This window comes from Neospora caninum, chromosome X (genome assembly GCF_000208865.1).
Source record: "Neospora caninum Liverpool complete genome, chromosome X".
In the NCBI taxonomy this organism is placed as follows: Eukaryota; Apicomplexa; class Conoidasida; order Eucoccidiorida; family Sarcocystidae; genus Neospora; species Neospora caninum.
The window spans coordinates 4,303,096-4,321,989 of record NC_018396.1 but is presented as its reverse complement, the minus strand read 5'-3'; the positions used below and the strand labels follow the sequence as shown (position 1 = coordinate 4,321,989).

The window sequence follows — 18,894 nt, the reverse complement described above, 5'->3', positions numbered from 1 at the left end:
CAAGTGGCCAATGATCTAAGGTTAGTGCCGCCGAGCACTGACCTCGTGGCCTCTCTACAGAGGTGGAAGAGGTTGCATAGCTGACTGTGGGTTCAGATCGACCATGGCTCTGCTACCGGGAACCTGTCAGTCGCTGCGAATCTCCGCAATTCCCCTCGTAGGACGGCCTCCGTCCCCCCCCCCCCCCCAATACAGCAGTGCGATTCCTGTACAGCTGCATCGGTTGCAAGTGTGTGCAGAGTACGAAACGTTCTTGATGCTACGTGGTTTGCAGCTCAACACTGTCTCCCAGTAGCGTCAGTACGGCAAACGGAAAGAACAAGAAAACACATTCACGCCAGAAAGCGCTGCTGCAATACACGGGCCAATGCTGGCGCCACGCTTGCCTAGTGCGCAACCCTCACCTGCGTGCCTTTGCCTAGCGCCTTCGGGATGCCTAGCGGCAAGCTCGCTGCGGGCAAAGTGCCGTCGGCCACAGGGTCGCCTGTGGTGCCGTCACCGGCGGACACAGCTATGATTCCTGATGGAAGATGTATTCGCCAAATTCTGAAAGACAAACAAACAGGTCAGAAGGCCGTGGATCCTCTACCCGTGGACGATGCACGCTTCCCCCCTACGTTTGTCCAACGGAAGCGAGCAGCGCCCTGAGCTCCATGAGGCTCTCGATTTGACTTTTGTTCCCAGCCGCCATAGCTGCCCACCGCGAGGGCTAGACGCCAGAGCAGACGAGGACTACGAGCCTGTGGCAAATGCCAGGCCCCCCCCCCCCGCCACCGATCCGGCCGCCTGCGTGGCCTGGGCCAAGCTCCTTCGCCGCGCCAAGCCGAGGGCTCGTTCCCTCAGTACACCGAGACATTTACCTGCTGCAGCTGGCAAGTATCCTATGTCAGCTACAAATCTTGTCCTCTTTAATCTGGGCCCGCACTTTGTTTTCATCTTGGGGCTTCTATGCCGTACTTTGGTGTATCTGGCTTTAATTCGTGGGGGCGCTTATGTTCTCTGCACCTCTCTTCCGCGCCTGGTACGCCGAAGCGACATGGACGCCTTCTTCAGCAATGCTACTCGTCACGCCATGGGTCAGCTGTTTAGTATTTGATTTTGAGACTTCAGTATGGTGTGGCCTTGTGTCTACAAGCATCTACACATGGCCAATTCTCTGAAAGTCAGGAGCTGAAGTAACCAGCGTTTTGTCGCCCCACCTGAGCTTTCTGCTGCTCTATATGCCTACGTCATCTGGGCATTGCAGGCTACGACCTTCAACTTGTTGAATGGCTGAGACACGGCCGAAGTAAAAATTTAATCACACCGTGAAGAAAACGGTAGACAGCCTCAAAGAAAACACTTGGTGACGCCTTCGGTGAGGTCGAACAATGGTTACCTTCTTGCGGATTCGTCAGCAACAAATAGTGACTTCTCGACCTGACACGAAACGAGAGAAATATATGCATAAGCATCAGAACCGCCATGCACCTCACGCATACGCTGCGTGCAGCCTGATGTGTTTGACAACTATTTCTATCTTTTCGCTGCATACGTCGCCCCCCTAGCAGCTCATTTCTCTTAGGTCATCCAGCTCGTCTCGGACCAGTCAACCTGCCAGCGGTGGTGCCCAGGAATGGTTCACGCTTCAGAGGAAACGGCAGCCAGTTCGGAACTAAAAGGGAGAGCCATCGTGAGGATTCACTGCCACCCGCATCAGCTTCAACGCATGCTACATTCCCCAGACACCCGGCACATCCTTCCACCTTTCTTCCCTAATACATTCGTTTTCCCGTCTCATCCGACTACGAAGCATTGATCTCCCTGACGGCTCGAAGGTGTCATTTCGCTTCCTATCTTCTCACCGAATTTATCTGCGTGACTAGGACGGCAACCGGCTTCTCAAGTGTGGCAGGCGATGGAGCGACTCCATCAAGGACCACTTGGATAGGTTCTGCTTGGAGTCCGTCAACCATTACAATCTGAACCAGCAGCCGCACACAGGGGTGCTCTATGTGTTGGACAGTCATAGAACATGCTACAAGTCGCTGGATCTGCTGAAGCAGGAGTGATACACGATGCCAGGTTTCACCTTGGGAGAAGAAAACGCGGAAAGGAAGGGGTTTGAACGCGCCACACACGGGACGTTACGAGAGCCATGAATGGTCGGGAAACTGGCATCGGTGCCCGAGACTCTACTTACGCGTTTATTTCCCGTGTCTGCAACGTAAACGTATCCTTCGTCATCGATGGCAACATCCTGCGGCTCATTCAGCTGCACATCAACGAGTTCCACTCCTGGCCCACAGTTGTCACCTACCGACACAGGCAGAGAAACGGACAAGTTTCATCACCTGGCGGTGCCCGTCGCCTGTGGAGTCTTCGTGGACCTGATGCCAAGCGGGGATGGGGTGGGGCAGGGACGAACGAGCATGCGCCCGCGGGTATGAAACACTGCCCCCACAGAACGCAACAGCGTGGCCTATATAGCTCGGGTATGCTGTCAGGCAGTATTCTCGAAGTGTCCAGTCAAGCCAGTTTTTTTACATCCCGTACGGAAAGAAGCACGCACGAGACAAGGGTTTTCTAATGCCAGGAAACCGTGTAGATACTAACACAGCCCCTATTTGAATGGTTGGGAGCAGATCATGAACACGAAAAGGATCTGTGTATGTGCGCTATCGAGTGGAATCACGTAGTCTCTGCGTGACTGAATCCAGATGGAGGCGTATTTGGCACGCAGGCAGTGTGGTACAGTGCCCAAAAAGTCTATCGAGCACGGAAAGCCACGTCATGCAGACTTGACAGAAGCTGCGGACACGTTTCTGCTGGCCTTTTCTGAACGGATGACCTGAGCCTCTCAAGCAGCTTTTCAGATGGAGAACACTTCTTTGACCATCCGCTCATGGCAAAGCTGGAGAGGATCCTGCGAATAGGACGTACCAGCTTGGCCGCTACCCAGCCAGTGAGAAACAGCCTCCGTGGCCAGATTAAGTCGTACCACCTTGTGGGCCCCAGACGCCACTATATAAAGGAAGGTGCTAGTATTATCAACAGCGATTCCGACGGGGCGAGTCGGAAGTCCACGATATTCCTTGATTGTACATTCCGTCAGGTCGTAGGAGCGAACCGTTGCCTCTTCTGAAAATTAGACACCGCAAACAAGAGAGGGCATAGTTCTTCTACGGACGATTCTATCACACCCTTGTTACGCTTACCTGTGAGCATTTCACCACAGCAGGAATCTACAGAAAAGGAGTGCCCTCGGCGTCACTATCGCACTGTATCTGGTACTTTGCAGTGTGTGGACGTAAAATACTGGACCACTGCTCGATCGTTGTACAGATATCCGACACGTAGGTTCGCGAAACTACATTGAACCCAGGCGCAGCGCTGCTGACAGCGAATGGTTGCTGTCGTGGATGCACCTATATAAAATCATTTTTGGCCGATGCACGGCTGTGAGACTCCTAAAGGATTCAGGCGCAAACCGGCCCCCACCAGGGTACGATATATATAGGGTGCTTCCAGCAACATCGAGTGCCAGGCGCTCGGGCTTTCCAGTAACGGCTCCTGCTATCGAGTCTGGCGCTCCGTTGCCGACGAGCACCGACACGAGACCTGAGCATGAAGGCAACGCAATTCGTATGTTGTTGGGCATGACCAGTGGCCCGACACTCGGGTTGCTATCCAGCGTTTTGCCGTTTGCGTCTTTCGGTCTCTAACGCACGCTTCGTGATCTGACAGCTAGAACAGCATAACGGCACTGCATATACCCGTGATGTTTATCCGAACGAAAACCCCTGTCAGCGCTACATGCCTTGCAAGCGGGGTCTCCACCCTTCTGCAGGCGTGTCACAGATACAGTGTGCAGTTGGCAGCACTGTCTGCCGAACGATAGCTCTCAACGAGACTGAACACATTGTTTCCACCGGCGAGATCCATGCACCTGCTGCTCGGAGTCTCACCGGTACGTCCGTCAATCTTTTTGACCACCTGATCGTCGACGACGTAAATGTCGTTGTTCTGGTTGGGGTTTGCGATTGCGTGTCCAGGTGCCTTCACGCTCGAGGGCGTCTGTCCCTGGGACTGTAGTACGTCATCAAGAGTGCTAGCTACAATGACACAAACCAAAATGGAACTGCCGTCTGTCCAGTCGGGCATTACATGACCACAGCTATAGTTGAACGTAACCCAGAAACCTGTGAACGGCTGGACTATGTTTGAATTGTTTTTGGGTCTGCGTGATTTCCCCCAATGATTGCCATACAAATGCCGTTTTTGCATCTGTGGGTAAACCCACTATCTTTATTGATCGAACGCCAGAGCTCTTTAGACAAGAGTATCAGGGGGAAACGCGTCTGTTGGCAATCGATGTTCAGATGCCGGCCAGGGCATCCCGATCGCTCGTGTGCTGGCGTCGGCAGTCGTCATAATGTCACAGTCAATCCTAGCAAAAGCAGAGGATGCTTCTCAAGCGTACGTGTAAGCACGTCTGCTGAGTGGGGCAGTCGGTGCCACATCGTTGCAGTAGCTGTGCAAATGAGGAATCGTGTAGAGATTCTCCAGTGTGCCGATGCCTCGTTTTTGTAGTCTGCAACAGGTCCTTTGCAAGTTCTATTTGACAAGCAGCATGCTACGAGTCCTTCTTACCCGGGGCACAGAAATTTCCAGCTGGGCATTCGCCACCTTCTATAGTTTCGGTGCAGGCTCCATTGACGGTCGCATCAAACGGTGAAGGCGAGGAAGCTCCAGAAAGGCACAGGAAGCCACCGTAGCAACCGCCAGACGGCTGAGACAAGCGCTCAGCTCCACAGAAATATCCTGTCGAACATAACTGTGGGTCACTTATACCAGCTGGGCAATATTGTCCCGCCTCGCATGGGTTACTGTGCGGTCCGTCAGTTCCCTCAGGACAGTAATAGCCTGCACCACATCGACAACCAGAGCGCCGACACGGTGCGGAGGGATGAGCCAACGCCGCGAATGGCCCACCGCAGCAGACCAGAAAGTAAATGTGGAACCACGCACTGGGGGGGCGATATAACGGAGAGACCCCCCCGGGAAGAGTTATCCAGATAAGGAAATATGTGGTGGTGACAGCTTGCTGCCCCACATCCAAACCTGTGAACCAGCGGCTGCGGTACCATCTCGTGGTGCCACGAACGAATGTGAGAGCGCAGCGTACACGGGGTTGCTTCAAGCAGCGGCATAGCCTGTTAAGGATCCGCACTGAACGGCTAAACTGGCGATCCGGAACGTGCGACAGGCGCCTTCCCCTGCAGCTTACCTTGAGGGCAGAGGACTCTCGCAGTAGGCGTCCCCGGTTCATCGCAGACTCTTCCTTCGGGGCACGGCTGGCATTCGTCCGAGCTAACGTTGCCCGTCTCAGCAGAGTACGAACCTGCGGGGCACGGAAACTGGTGAGCGAATACGGTACCAGCTGGACAAAAATAGCCTGCTGGGCAGTCGTCCGGATCCGTGGCAGCTCCGCATGCTTTACCTGGGAGACACACCATAGCATTGAGCAGAGTGCGGAGACACACGCCTCATCGAACCGAGCAAAGACTGTGGGACACCGCCGCCGTAGTCACGGAATGAAACCCTTCACCTTGTAGTTGCCCAGGCAGGCCTCTCTGATCCAAGTTCTTCATTCACAGGCACCATCGCTGGCCAACAATGCGTCTGTCAGAACGGCGTTAGCGCAGGTTTTGTCACTTCCGCCAGGTCGATCACGAGAAGCAGAGGCGAGCCGTCGACATTGCGAATGTCCTTACTACATCAGTCAGTTGACTCTAGAAAGCGAGAGGCTGGCGAAGGGGCTTCCCGCTGTGCTCTACGGAAGGGCCCGCACCAGGTGCCATGGTCGCCCCGTCTCAACTGAGAACCGATGGTGAAGACGCTCGAGAGTTTCCTTACCTGCGGGGCAGGCTACACACTCTGACTGCCCCACGCCAGGCTGATGCTCCCCTTGAGGGCACGGGATGGGTTCCGCTGCACCAGCCGGGCAATAGTGTCCTTTGGTGCAAATGACTGCTGTGGGAGTCGTCGATTTTGACGGGCAAGAGTAGCCTGCAGCGCGCTCGAGACAAAGCCCCCGAATTACGCAAACACAGCTTCGCTGCTCCAGTAGCTTGGCAGCGAGGAAGCCAACTCTGATACGGAGGAACGGCCCAGCGGACACGCCCATGCGACGGTGACATTTCATCTCAGCTTCACGTTCCAATTCAGACTCAGGGAACAATCTCAGAACTCCCTTTTCCATTCGAAGCCCCTGCCGCGAGTTCTCTGCTTGTCGCCAGCAGAGGGGCGGCGCTGTTGGGTTTTTTTCAGTGACAGCGGAGGAGCTCTCGACTTGTCATTTCCTCTGGGAGGTAGTTTACGTTGTGTATCTACGGACAGAGACGGATACGCGTCGTGACGTACTCAAGGAAATAACCATGGCATAGCTAGACTCCATGTAGGCAGTCTAAGGTGGTACTACTTGCTCGGGCGTCTGTGTGGTGTCACTCGCGTGTGCCAGGAGACCAAGGCACATACCTCTGTTACACCAGCCCGTTGGCGCCTTCAATCCAGTTCCCTTGCAATAGGAACCTGGAGTACAAGGTGAACAATCCCCTGCCTCCCGAGCTCCCCTATGCATCAACACGAAGCGCACAGAGCATCAGTGTGTCGTACCAAACCCCACCAAACTGCTTGTATACCCCTTTGAAGCCGCCCAATGCGCCAGAGGGGACAGCGCAAGGAGACAACCACGATTACGCGGGGCAATCTCCCGTCAGACAAGCCCCCAGGCGACCTTCGAGTACGCAGCTCTGTCAGTATTTGTGGCTTGTAAAGCGTGGGCCAGGGGTGTTCTTGTGAAGTGTACCTCCGGCCGCCTTAGCTCCACATGCGAAATCCAGCGGCGCCGTTCATTGATGAATCAGGGGACCGTAGATATACTTTCGTTCTCAGTACCTTTCTGCCCGGAATGTACCCTCTGGGCACGGTGTAGGGCTTTTCGTTCCTTCTAGGCAATAGTACCCCGCGGGGCACGGAGAGTCTGTGGGAGTCTCCGACGCACTTCCTGGTATAGGAACAGAGAGCGCACAAGTTGAAATCTACACTGTGTACCGTCGGCCAACACACGAACCCAAGCGCTGCAAATGTACCTCAGCAGGCTGAGGACGTCGTGGAGTCTCCATGAATTGAGGGCATCCCGCGAATGACGTTTCTTGCAAAAACGAACCGCCTGTCGCTTTCGCGCAACCCAAATCTGTCGCGTTTACCTTTCCGTATTTTATACTAGGACACAAGGCCAGCTCAGTGCAAAGCAGATTGAGGTTTTCTCCTGCCTCTCAACTGTTGACCTTCTCGAGCGGAGCATGCCCCAAAAATAAACTCTTGCTGTGGTAGGCTCTCCTTTTCTCTGGGTATCCATTGATAGTGCGTACCTCCCGGACACCAAAAGCCTGCGCGGCATTGACCCTTTTCGCTTCCCGCGCCCTCATCGGAGCAGTATTTCCCAATACCACACAAACGAGGCCGCGCGGATCCAGCTGGACAGTAAGTGCCTTTGGGGCACAGTCCCATATCTCCGCAAACGATCGGAAACCAAGTTGCACCACCTTCGACGAGCTTTTCATTGACGCTGCCACACCTAACGACAGACACACACAATCGGGACGCCGAGCCGCTCATGATTTACCTTATGAAAATGAGATAGGTTAAACGTTCTACTGTTCAAAATTGCGAATAGCTGGAGCCTGGAGACGTTCAACGTATTTGTTCTTACCGAAGATAGTACAGACGCTTGGTCTCAAGATACTGTATGCCCCTGCACCCCCGCGTGACCTCGCACGTCCTTCCTGCCTCCAGGAGGTCTGCATAGCCTTGTTCAGCGCCCGTGCAAATTTGACTTGCAGTTCCAGGGATACCCGCAGGAAATCTGCAAACTACAGGCAACACATGGACAGCAGATTTCCGCAGAGGACAGCATGCAACGTATCCGAACTGGCGTCGGTTTCGGCATGGAAATCAGCTAACCTATGGGTCATGGAGACTTGGATCCCGACGACCCAAACTCTGCGGCTGTTGTACAGACCTTATATGTGCCAGTCAAATGGTACGTGAATCTTTGTATGTTTTGGCTCATGCGCGGCCAGATGATGATCTACGATTTGCTAGGCCGCCAGGGAGTGAAACGTTTTCAAGAGTGACTCAGAGGGAAAGCGTGTGCCGTAACCCAGGCTTGAGCAGCACAAGTTGAGTCGGCGAATAGCGAGCTGCCGCTCCTCTCACACCGTCATCTCGCCACGAGACACTCAGAAATCGAGGGAGTCACTGTGGAGGAAAAAGGTTGAGCGTGAAGGGCGCTGCCGGTCTATACGAGCATCGGGTGCATGGTTCTGGTGCCACGCATTCGAAAGCATCATGGAACGTCATCCGCGCGAGAAACCGTGGCATCTGTTCACAAGTTCGAAGTGTGTGTGTGGGGTGGCAATACAGTGGTCGGTCATCGTTACCCTGTTGCGAATGAGGACCGCGCGGAACTGGATGGTGGTAAGCTCAGGTGCAGACGGGAGTTAACAGTGGAGTTGGCAAAAGAATTGCAGTTCCTGTACTCCGCCTAAACGCTGGGAAACTCTTACTAGATGTAAGCGTTCCGCCGAACCCGCAGTACTTATTGGGTCCAGCAATGTAATTCACGTTCGGAGCCTTGACCCGGTGACTCAGAGCGTCGTGCGCCTTCAGATAGCAGATCGTATTGTCGGCATCGTATATAAAAACGGAGCATAGGTCGTTCGTCACACAACGTGACTGACACAGGTGTGCTGAGCGTGTTTGCCGATAGGTAGTGATCACTGTCCCGGTAAAGTCGAAGCCAGAGAAGAAGCAATCCGAAGAGCATGACTTGGGCCCCGCGACGCATCCAGCGCAGCTGCTGAGCTCGAACGTCTGGGTTATCAAAGTGCAGGTTTTGCTTGGATTCCAGGAGAAGTATTTGCAGACACTGTCCTCCTGGCACCGCGCCATGCAGTCGGCGCCACTGTCGACGCCCTCGATGGCTACCCCATTCTCCTGGGCTACTGCTTCCTTGTCTGTTTCCAGACAGCCTATATCGTAGCGGCCAGCTCCGTCATTCGCCCCTTGCGCCTCATACTGGCCCTTTGCGCTTGTTGCGCCGCCAGAGCAATAATACCCCTCTGCACAGTCGCCTGTCGGTGCATCAAGGCCAAATCTATCGCAGTACCGCCCTGGAGGACACGGGCGGCAGTCCTCCAGGCTTCTCGCCCCAGTATTGGGATTGTAAAACCCTGATCCAACACAAATGCATACAGCGCGGTAAGGCTGTCGACAGCTTATGTCGCTGGACGTTTTTGAACCACGGTACAGAAACAGTGAAACGTACCACAGCAACTGGTGGCCTGGACCGATTTTCCTTCTAAACCAAATCACAAGATATAAACGGCTGGTCACCGATCTGTGCTGACCTTTCTGGAAGACGGGCCATCGGCTCTTTCGCCGCGAGTGTACACGGGTGTAGCGTTTACGCGCATTCAAAACGCATAGACAAACTTCTTCCGTATTTCAGTGAACGGTACGTTTTGCCAGTTACGAACGTTCCTCGTCCAACCCGTTCGACGGTGCGTGGCGGCACCACTTTTGCTTAGGACGCGGTGTCTATTCTCCATTATCACTTTCCTGTCGTACGCTGGCGGTCCGACCGGGCAGCGTTTGACAGTCAGGTAGTCAGCCAACCAGCAACATGTTTAACGTGGAGTAGCGCTCCTTTTCACTCCGGACTGCCGTCATTGCTACATGGGTTCCCATGGGTATACATTCTGAACCCGCGGAGGCAATTTTCGAACCAAGAGACTGGCATCCGTCTGACTAATGTTGTGACCTCGCCCTCTGTGTACATGATGAGAATCTAACGGCCGCATGGCGCGAACAGTCATGATGGTCAAATTTAGTGGGCTCCACGGTGTGATCTGTTGACTGGTGCTGCATCCGTGTTCTGCCCATATGCAGTCTCACGTGTATTTGTGGCAGCTTTGACTCAGCGGCAACGAGACAGAAGGCGTCAGGAACAGACCGGTGCACACTGGAGTTTACCTGGAGGACACGGATACATAGTTTTAGATGTTGTCCCTGCCGGGCAATAGTGGCCCGCGGCACACAAGTGCTGCGGCACCGGACCCTGTGAGCTTCCCGGAGCGCACGCGTAGCCTGCTGGGCAGACTAAGCATGTTGCAGACGCGTCAGCGTCCTGAAACGTTCCCTGAAGTGAGAACACACACAAGGTCAGCATTCCGGCAAAAAGGCGAACGCGTGCATGACAAGGAAAACTGGCGTCGGCCTCCCGACGAGCCCCTAAGCGGACTCCCCCATTTTTGCAACACGAAGAGGAGCGGGCGTCCATATCCACGAAGTCTCTGGATGGGGCGGGGAGAGCTTCGGAAACCAAAACACACACACAAGGGCGTTGTCAGATAAAACACGACGCTAACCAACCTAGCGAGCTGGCGACTCATCCTAGAGCAAGGGGGTGAGGCTGATCAGGCTAGCGAGGCGGCGACACTGAGGGGTTAGAGCAGTAATCAGCCACAGGCCTCGGCTGTAGGATGTTTACCCCTGGGCACTCTTTAGCTCGCTCGGAGCCATCTGGGCAGTGCTGACCGGCCTTGCAAACGTTTCCAGCGGCGTCAGGAGCTTCAGAATCTGCGTGCAGCAACGATAAGCGCATCGGATTCGGAAATAACCTGTTTCGAAGGTGTCCACTATTCTAACTTGTATAGAGCACCTTCCGGTTCGACGGTAACGCGGTGTCGTCTACTGGCTAGGCAGTTGGCAGAGCTGTAGCAACCAAAGAATCAGGTAGCTCGTGTGTCGCGATGAGCCAGACGGCGGTTGGAGGTACAGCGATGGCGTTGCCGTATGCCTTGTACCGTGATTCGCAGAGCGAGTAATTTGAGGAGAGAGCCAGACCGTACTTGCTGGACAGAAGAATCCTCTCAGGCATGTCCCGGTTGGAGCCTCTAATCCGCTGTCGCTACAGTACCTGTTTTTGTAATTAGACAACATGGTCACCCGAGCGATAAACAGGCACGTGTGACGCTTTCCCCAGAGCCTGTCGTGTTGCCTTCTCCCCCTACCACCCTCCCCAAAACGGAACCATGGAATTCTGTATTTACATGTAAATCTAATAGAATCATAACTAATCCACCGGTGGTTTCATTTATCGCATGAGCCGCCTGAACTGGATAAACGGGGTTTCGTATGTCCACGTCATGAGATCTAGGCGTTATACAGAGATCACCACCTAGCACTAGCTAAGTCGTAATCGTGACAGAGCTCCCTGCATTCTTCGACCGCAGAGCCGCCCATGATATTTGGAGTAGAGTTTACTATAAGGCGCAACGAACTTCGTATCTCAAGCTTTTCAGTTCATTTGGATCCTTTTAGCACTAATCCAATTTGTGGAATGGAGTTACGGACACTGCTTACGAGCCTGCTGGACAATCAAGGCAATCCGCCTCGGTGCTGGCTCCTTCATTTGGATTGTACGTTCCCCGGGGACACTCAGTCGGCTGCTTTGTCCCCGCCGTGCAAAAGTAGCCTTTTCTGCAGATACTTCCGCCTTGCTCGGATGTCTGAGCAGCACATGAGCCAGAAACGAACGCAGACAGTGTGACCTTAGTGCCGTTCGTACCACATGCAACATGCAGTGACCTGCTCTTGTGCCGACTGAATCACGAGCCTTGCTCCGCTCACAAACCGACACACATCCCTGTTCGTTCCACACGTGTGTAATTGCTGTGTGAAGAGCTACATTAGAGACAAGTTTCTTCCATTGCAGAGACAATCACTCTAAAAGCAAAGTGGTTTCCAAGCTGTCCGGTAACAGAATGAGGTGGCTTGCAGCACGAGTACTCTCAGGATCTCAGGACGACTCTGCAACCTTTGCCAAGCAACCGTCACGGGCGGCTGCCTCGGTGGTGCGTTTCTGCCCGCAAATGAGGGTTGACCGTTGCCATGCAAATGAAGCATATATGTGTTGCCGCGCCACAGGCACCGCGGACGGAAACCTGAGGGGATGTGCGACGGGCATGAACAGCCGCGGTGGTATGCCTAAGTGCATTCTTACAAGAGGAGCTATGCTTCGACTGCCTCCAGAGCAGTGAAACCCTGCCGCACAGTTTGCGCCGTCATCCTGCAGACCTGTGTCGGGGCAGTATTTCCCCGAACCGCACGGCGTACACGACCAGGTATCCGACAGGCCGGCTCGCACTCCGTAGGTACCTTGTGGGCAGTGCACAGCTTTTGTAGTCGCCGCTGGGCAATACGAACCCTTCGGACAGACCTCTTCTCTTGTTGAGCCCTAACACATGACACAACAAAGACGAAGGGAGAACGTGAGGCACTGCCTTATCCTCGTTATACTCACTGTTTTCCGCCAACCGGTGTTGCTGGCATTTGAAGGCGACCGCACCTGCGTTGACCCTTTACCGAGTGCGTTCGCTCTTCAGTAAAAAGTGTTGATGACGATCGCCACATGTGTGGCAGTCCTTCACGAAACTCGATGTGACGCCAGACATTTTTGTCTCTAGCCGAACGGAGGTCAACCCCGAAGAATTTCACGTCTCTTTGACTTCCCCCAGATCTCCGTCGTAAAGCGACACTCGGACTGACTTGGGGTTCGCAACTGTCAGAAAGAGCCGCCAGTCCCGGTGACACCCGATTGTCATCAAGTGCATCATTTCCCTGGTGAATTATGCTGATGCGGCATCTAAGCACGGCAGTGAACATGGGATATTGGAAGGCCCCTTACCAGACCGCTGCATAGTTTTCCTTCAGCACACAGTTTGCATTCAGCTTGGGCTTCGACGTCCGTAAACGTCCCTGGGAGGCACTTGAGAGGCTGTACGCTGCCTGCTGGAGCGTAGCTACCTGGTGGTGCAGGGTTTGCCGTCGGAGTCGTTGCTCCCGCCTCGCAGTAGTAACCGGGATGGCACTGCTTGACGACCGTGGGGCCGCTGGCGACGCGCTCGCAGTACATCCCCGCTGGGCACTGAACGCAGCTGCTTTTTGTGTGAGCGCCACGCCACGGAATAAAGAAACCGTCATCGCAGGACCCGGGGGTTTCCGCACCCTCAGGGCAGAAGGCGTTCGTCGGACACAACGAACCTACAACAAGTCCAGGCAAATAGGGGGAAGGCAGTGTGTGTGTGTGATCCTAAGCGCAGACTGTCTGCTGCTGTAGACACTGGCATCCAAGCACTTCACGTATGAGCACCCTCAAGGCGCCGCCGGGTTAAACTCCATACGTTCTCGATGCCACTGGTGGCGGCTACCAACAAAGAAGGTAGACTCCTTCCACTGTTTAGCCATTGACCGGACGAGTCGACACAAGTGTCTGCACAAGTATCCAAAGCCCAATGACAATCGATTTGGTACTCGGCTGCACTGAATCTCTGGTAGGGGCTACCGCTACCGGAAGTCCCTGGGACGCGCTCGGCGAATCAAAGCAGCCAACCGATAAGAAAAGAGAATGAGTCTTGCGCGTATCCTCGCTGGGTATCTTGAGACGGACAGAGACCTTGACGACCGCTTCCGGCGCATCGTCATATCGCCGACTATACCTACCCTCTGGGGCCAAGGTTGATGCGCCGCTCTCGCAGAAGAAACCTGGTTTGCATTCACCTGTTGGTGACGTCGCACCCATTTTACTGCAGTACTTGCCAGCGGGGCACTCATCGCAATCCTTGCTTTTTTGTAGCCCTTGTTGCGTGCTGGGCAAAATAATAGAAATCAAGGCTTGCAGGAGCATGTCTAGGCGCAACTTTACCCTGAAGCATTCTTCCGTGAAAAGTGAATTGCGCGTCACACCGCTCGCGGTATTCAACGCTGAATTCATGTTGCTTTGACACACGTTTATCCGAGCCTGTTCAAGTGACAATGAGCAGTCGCACCAAACGCCAGACTGTATATAGGACCTATCGGAAACTCAACGCGGTAGCGTACCTCACTGTCCCTTTAGGGCATGGCAAAGAGATGTACCCTCCGGATGGGCAATACTCCCCTGGGGCGCACAGAGTTGGCGTTGCGGAGCCCTGTGAACAGACCTCGCCGGCTTTGCAAGGCCAGCAGTCCGACACCTCACGTGCCCCCTTTATGGACCGGTACGTGCTGAGGAAAGGCAAAAGCGGACACAAGTAGCCAATGCGTAAGGTCGCTGCCGACAGAGCGAAGAAACCGAAGCTGATCGCGGGCGTCCCCAGGGAGACGGGCACAACCACTTGTCCCTTGTCATCCTGGTCCGTTTATCGGCACGAATCACACGGCTCCTCCTTAAAACAGACACTATATTTCAAACGCCTTTACCGGGTGGAGACGAAAGGATCGCCTGGTGCCAAATCGCTCTCGTTTTGCAGGTGTGTAGTGCTACTGGAAGCAGGCAACGAGTGGCGACAGGTGCTCTACGGACGTAGAGATGAGTCGGAGTTTCCTCCTGTAGGCATGAGCGTGTTCGACGCTGATATGTCTGAACAAGGCCGAATTCTAGAGGTTCTACTGCAGAATGAAAACTGTATTGCTGTTGTCCGCTTGTCCATGAGGCCCCGAAACGTCTTCACATTGCCTACCACATTCGGCAGAACAGATTGATTATCCCTTCAGCTCCAGCAAACTGACGAACACTTTCGATCTAGTTAAGGCACACTCTTTTCTCTACACAGGTTTGCGTCTGCGGACTGGGAGCCTTACCCGGACGGACAACGAATTTGCTGTTTCGATACTGACCCTTCCGGGCAGTAGTGTCCCTGCAACGTAGCAAAACGGCAGCCTCGATTCGCCAATAGGAACTCCGAAACGAAGTATAGCTGTAGAGGCCTACATTATCTCTCGCGATTTGTGGTCATCGCTTCGTAGCAGAATGGCGTGGAGCTTTATATGTAGTTCCCAAACGAAAAACTGGAATTGGTAGCAACTCGCTTCCGGCCCATCTCCATGACCTTGTCCCCCCCACGCGACATCCGTTGAGTTCGTACTCCACGGTCGAATTCTTCGTTAGCCTCTTTCGATTCTGGTGCTACAGGGCCAGAGTTGGCGGTCGGCTCGTCAATCCTTTAGGGTTTCTCGCTTACAGACCCACGCGAATTAGACGGTTCACTTGCCTTCGGTTCCTAAGTGCTCCGGCTACCGAAGGAAGAAGCCAGGATCGTCGACTGTTACGTTGCAAGCTCCCAGATCAGTACCCATGGCACATCCGCTGTCCGCTGAAGTGATTCTACGAATTTCAGCAAACCGCCCGGGGAGCGAATACGTCTCTGCAGGTGTATTGGACGTGAACTTAAGACTGTACCTCGTCGCATTGTCCCCTGCCTTCTTTAGCTTCGCACGCCCCATCGTCACAAAAGTGGCCCGGTCGTACGGGCAAGCACGCCGATGAATCCTTTTGTCCTTGTAAAGAGTTGTACGTCCCAGCGGGACAAGGCAGCGGCTTCGCAGAGGCCCTTGTGCAAAAGTGTCCCTTCGGGCACGGAAGGGGCCTACGAGGAATCTGGGCGTTTTGAGTGCCCGGTGGACTAGCTGCCAGAAATTCCTTCAGGTGCCGCCGCAGCCGGAACCGGCCCTTCGACAGCCCCAGTCGTCTGACGGAGGCTTCCACGGGCTGTTTGCCGAGACGATTGATAGGCAACACACCTACGCAGACACCACATGCATGGCCAGGAGACGGCTGACTGCACAAATGCACGGTTCGCCGGAAACAGCTTTGACATGCCCCCCCTAGAACCTCGGGATTCTCTCGTGGCCGCTTCGACAATGGATACACGGCTCTGGCCACATGTCGCCTTCCGGATCCTGCCGCGACGGCCACGCCGGATCTCGACGAGTGTTTTGTGTCACCCCAGATGTACAGGAACACCCCTCACACAGGCAGGCGGCAGGCACGGCTGGCTTGGCTGATCACCCACAAATCAACTCGCTTTCACGAGAGTCAAGCATTATTCGAAAACGATGGTGCCAAAACAAAGAGACTCGTTGCGGGGCTCGCCATATCTCCGGGCCCGTAGCGCACGCTAGCGTCTCGGTTCAGGCAGTAAAGCAGCGGTAAAATACGAAACAGCGGGTCCCCGCAACCGCTGCCGCACCGGCAGACCGGGTCAAGATCGTGCCAAAACCTAACTGAAATAATCGTACAGACCCGAGGTCAACGCCACCGCCACCCTAGGTTATCTACTATAAGGCGTTGCTCATCCCTGGACGTACAGTGAAACCATGCTGGCGTCAGACCAGCAAGAAAGCGGAGGCGATGAACACTGCTCACCAGTTCCTTTGTTAGGGCAGTACTGGCTGTCTGGGCAGCGATATGTCTGAAGAAGGTATTTTGTCGTCTTCTCCAGGGGACAATAGAATCCCTGCACGGCGCACAACACCCACTCGCACAGCAACTCGCCTTGTCTCCGTTTCTGGTCCTACCGTTTCATGCAGGACGTCCGCGCACTGAACGCCACTAGACACGAGGGAAAGGTTTGCGTGTCCAAACCTCGTGTCACCCGCGTGCCGCCGAATTTTCTCGTGGTCATGAGGCTTGTGAAAAAACACTTATGTAAATCAGCAACCGGATACGCAACAACGGCGCCTTCGCAGGCAACAAAAGTGAACAAAGCAAGGTTGACTCCTATGAACTCCAGATCTCTATATAACTAGGGATTGCGGTGTCTAAGAGGTTGATCTTTCTTATTCCTGAGGTCCCGCACCTCTGGACACTCGTTGCATTCGGCCTGGCCTGGCCCAGAATAGTACCCTTTCCCACACGCGACCTTAAAGCCATCCTTGCAAGAATTTCCAGGCTCGCAAGGGGCGCATATTTCCTGTTTTACTACTCCTTCTGTGAACACAGTGGCGCACATCCCATACAAGCAACCGTAACAGAGGCATCTAACAGGGATCGTGTGCCCCAAAATGATACGGCATGTCACAGTTCCCAGTGTCATGCGACCACTGGGGCGTGACAGACACGTGTGGCGTTCTGAACGTATGTTCTCCGTGAGGCCAGACGGCTAAAATCTTCCTCCTCACTAGACACAGTCCACACCACGTCCCCTTGGTACACTCATTCGGACATTTAGAACGGCTCTTAATTCCGGATCGGACTTGGCTGACTGCCGCATAGTCTTTGTACCGACTGCCTGAGCTTTGGTAGGCTGCTGAGCTTTGGAGCCGCGTCAGCAGATCCTCGCGTTGGGCCAACTGTGTTCTGAGGCTCCTCGCTTTACCGTTCTCTCTTCCCTCTCACGCATGCCTCTGTCACTTCACGTGCAAGCGAAACCACACCTTACCATCACCTGCCTCGACCTTCATGTAGGTGCCTGCACAAGGTGGCGACGCGATACACATTGGACGGAAAGTTGTTCACGGCCGGCTGTCACGCTAGGACGTCTTGCACTACTCGACGTTTCCCTGTGTGTGGAAAGTCGTGTGTCAGATTGGCGGCAACTGACTTTGTTTCTACCAGGTCAAGAGCCTTCAAATTGCACCCTGTTGTTCAGGCGCATTTCCCTCTTTTTCCCCAAAGTCAATTATGCGATTTGTGCTAGAATGCACACGACCACAGCGAATGCGGCGCTGGATCTAAAATTTGTGACATGAACTATGCTATAGAGTGAGATACAGCGTTACCTGAGGGACAGGTTTGAGGGGTTACGGTTCCTGCTGGGCACGAGTGCCCTGCCGTACACGGCAGACATCCTTGTCGATTCTGCAGGCATGAATGAGCAATACGCGTCGGCACCTTCGGCCTGCTGCTCACGAACATCGAAGGCCTATAGCGCTGCGGCTCCCCTGATAACGGTTCTCACCACGGGAAGTATGCAGGTAGCCGCGCAAGACCATGGGGCTCAATGTGCCTTCTCCATGTGCATATTTCGTGTACCAAAGTCAACGGCGCAAGACTCTAATGCGAGGAGTGTTGGGCAGTGATAGTCTGTTGTGCGCTGCAAGCGTTCTAATCCTCGCCACGCTTCCTTCCTCACTTTGACTCCAGTGGATCCTGTGTAAGTCCCCTGCGGACAAGGTATCGGCTTTGCTTGCCCAGCGGGGCAATAATGCCCGGCAGGACAAGTCGTCTTGGTCGCTGCAGTCTGGCAGTAGTTGCCCGGTTCGCAGGGTGGGCAGTCGAGGGCGCTCTGCAAGGACGCGTTGTCGGCAAACGTTCCCGGGGGGCATGACACGACGAGTCCTGAGAACCACATAACCCTGTAAGACGGATTGCGCTCAGCTGCCGACCAACTGAGTATCTGTCCCGTCAGACTACCCCCCGTGGTGGCCCCAATTCAGCTGCTGTTTCGTACCCCATCTGCCTGGACGCCTCTCGATTGCGCCGCCAATGCCCCGATGATGGCTTACAAGCACATCCATAATGTCGAAAACCGATGTTACTCATCCATATGTGGCCGCCGTGCAGTATACCCGCTTACGCCACCTAGCTGCGTGTTCGGCCCTGAGTAGACCAGTATTCCGCAACGAGCACACCTTTTCTGCCTACTCGCGCTCAAGGCGCCCCTTTCCCTACTTCCGCGTAGTCTCTTCGATTTACTCTCCGAGTTCACCACTCTGTATTCGATTACTCACCTGAGGAGCAGAACGAACCTCGAGGACATTTCTCGATGGTGGCAGCGGTTGTGCCTTGCTTGCATTGCTGTTCATCCACACACAAAGGGACATGCTTAAAAAGTCAACAAGCGACCACTTGTTTAGTCCCTGTGTCCACGGGTGCGCTCTGGCAGCTGAAGCAGTAGCAGGAAGAGTGGCCGAGCGGTAACGCAGAAGCAGACACCTCTCGTTCCTTTTTTTCGACTTCTCGCGGAGTAGCGCGGCCGAGCAACTCTTTCGGGAGAGTACAGGCGGCCGAGCCAGCGATCTACT

At 54.4% G+C, this 18,894-nt stretch overlaps 1 protein-coding gene across 1 annotated transcript in view; it reads right to left on the bottom strand.

Annotated features, from left to right (window-relative positions):
- NCLIV_049760 (hypothetical protein) overlaps positions 1-18,894 on the bottom strand; it is a gene marked incomplete at both ends in the record, with an annotated part of 62,738 nt that overhangs the window by 33,437 nt on the left and 10,407 nt on the right. The window contains 24 exons of the mRNA XM_003884528.1: positions 405-546; positions 1,229-1,272; positions 1,845-1,961; positions 2,183-2,295; positions 2,923-3,120; positions 3,948-4,094; positions 4,633-4,905; positions 5,270-5,482; positions 5,899-6,051; positions 7,416-7,621; positions 7,757-7,916; positions 8,613-9,278; positions 10,081-10,246; positions 10,886-10,961; positions 11,473-11,618; positions 12,113-12,346; positions 12,797-13,152; positions 13,612-13,757; positions 13,990-14,154; positions 15,674-15,707; positions 16,295-16,385; positions 16,728-16,858; positions 17,310-17,339; positions 18,601-18,667. Coding sequence (XP_003884577.1) covers positions 405-546; positions 1,229-1,272; positions 1,845-1,961; positions 2,183-2,295; positions 2,923-3,120; positions 3,948-4,094; positions 4,633-4,905; positions 5,270-5,482; positions 5,899-6,051; positions 7,416-7,621; positions 7,757-7,916; positions 8,613-9,278; positions 10,081-10,246; positions 10,886-10,961; positions 11,473-11,618; positions 12,113-12,346; positions 12,797-13,152; positions 13,612-13,757; positions 13,990-14,154; positions 15,674-15,707; positions 16,295-16,385; positions 16,728-16,858; positions 17,310-17,339; positions 18,601-18,667 — 4,074 coding nt within the window. The remainder of the gene's footprint in view (positions 1-404; positions 547-1,228; positions 1,273-1,844; positions 1,962-2,182; positions 2,296-2,922; positions 3,121-3,947; positions 4,095-4,632; positions 4,906-5,269; positions 5,483-5,898; positions 6,052-7,415; positions 7,622-7,756; positions 7,917-8,612; positions 9,279-10,080; positions 10,247-10,885; positions 10,962-11,472; positions 11,619-12,112; positions 12,347-12,796; positions 13,153-13,611; positions 13,758-13,989; positions 14,155-15,673; positions 15,708-16,294; positions 16,386-16,727; positions 16,859-17,309; positions 17,340-18,600; positions 18,668-18,894) is intronic.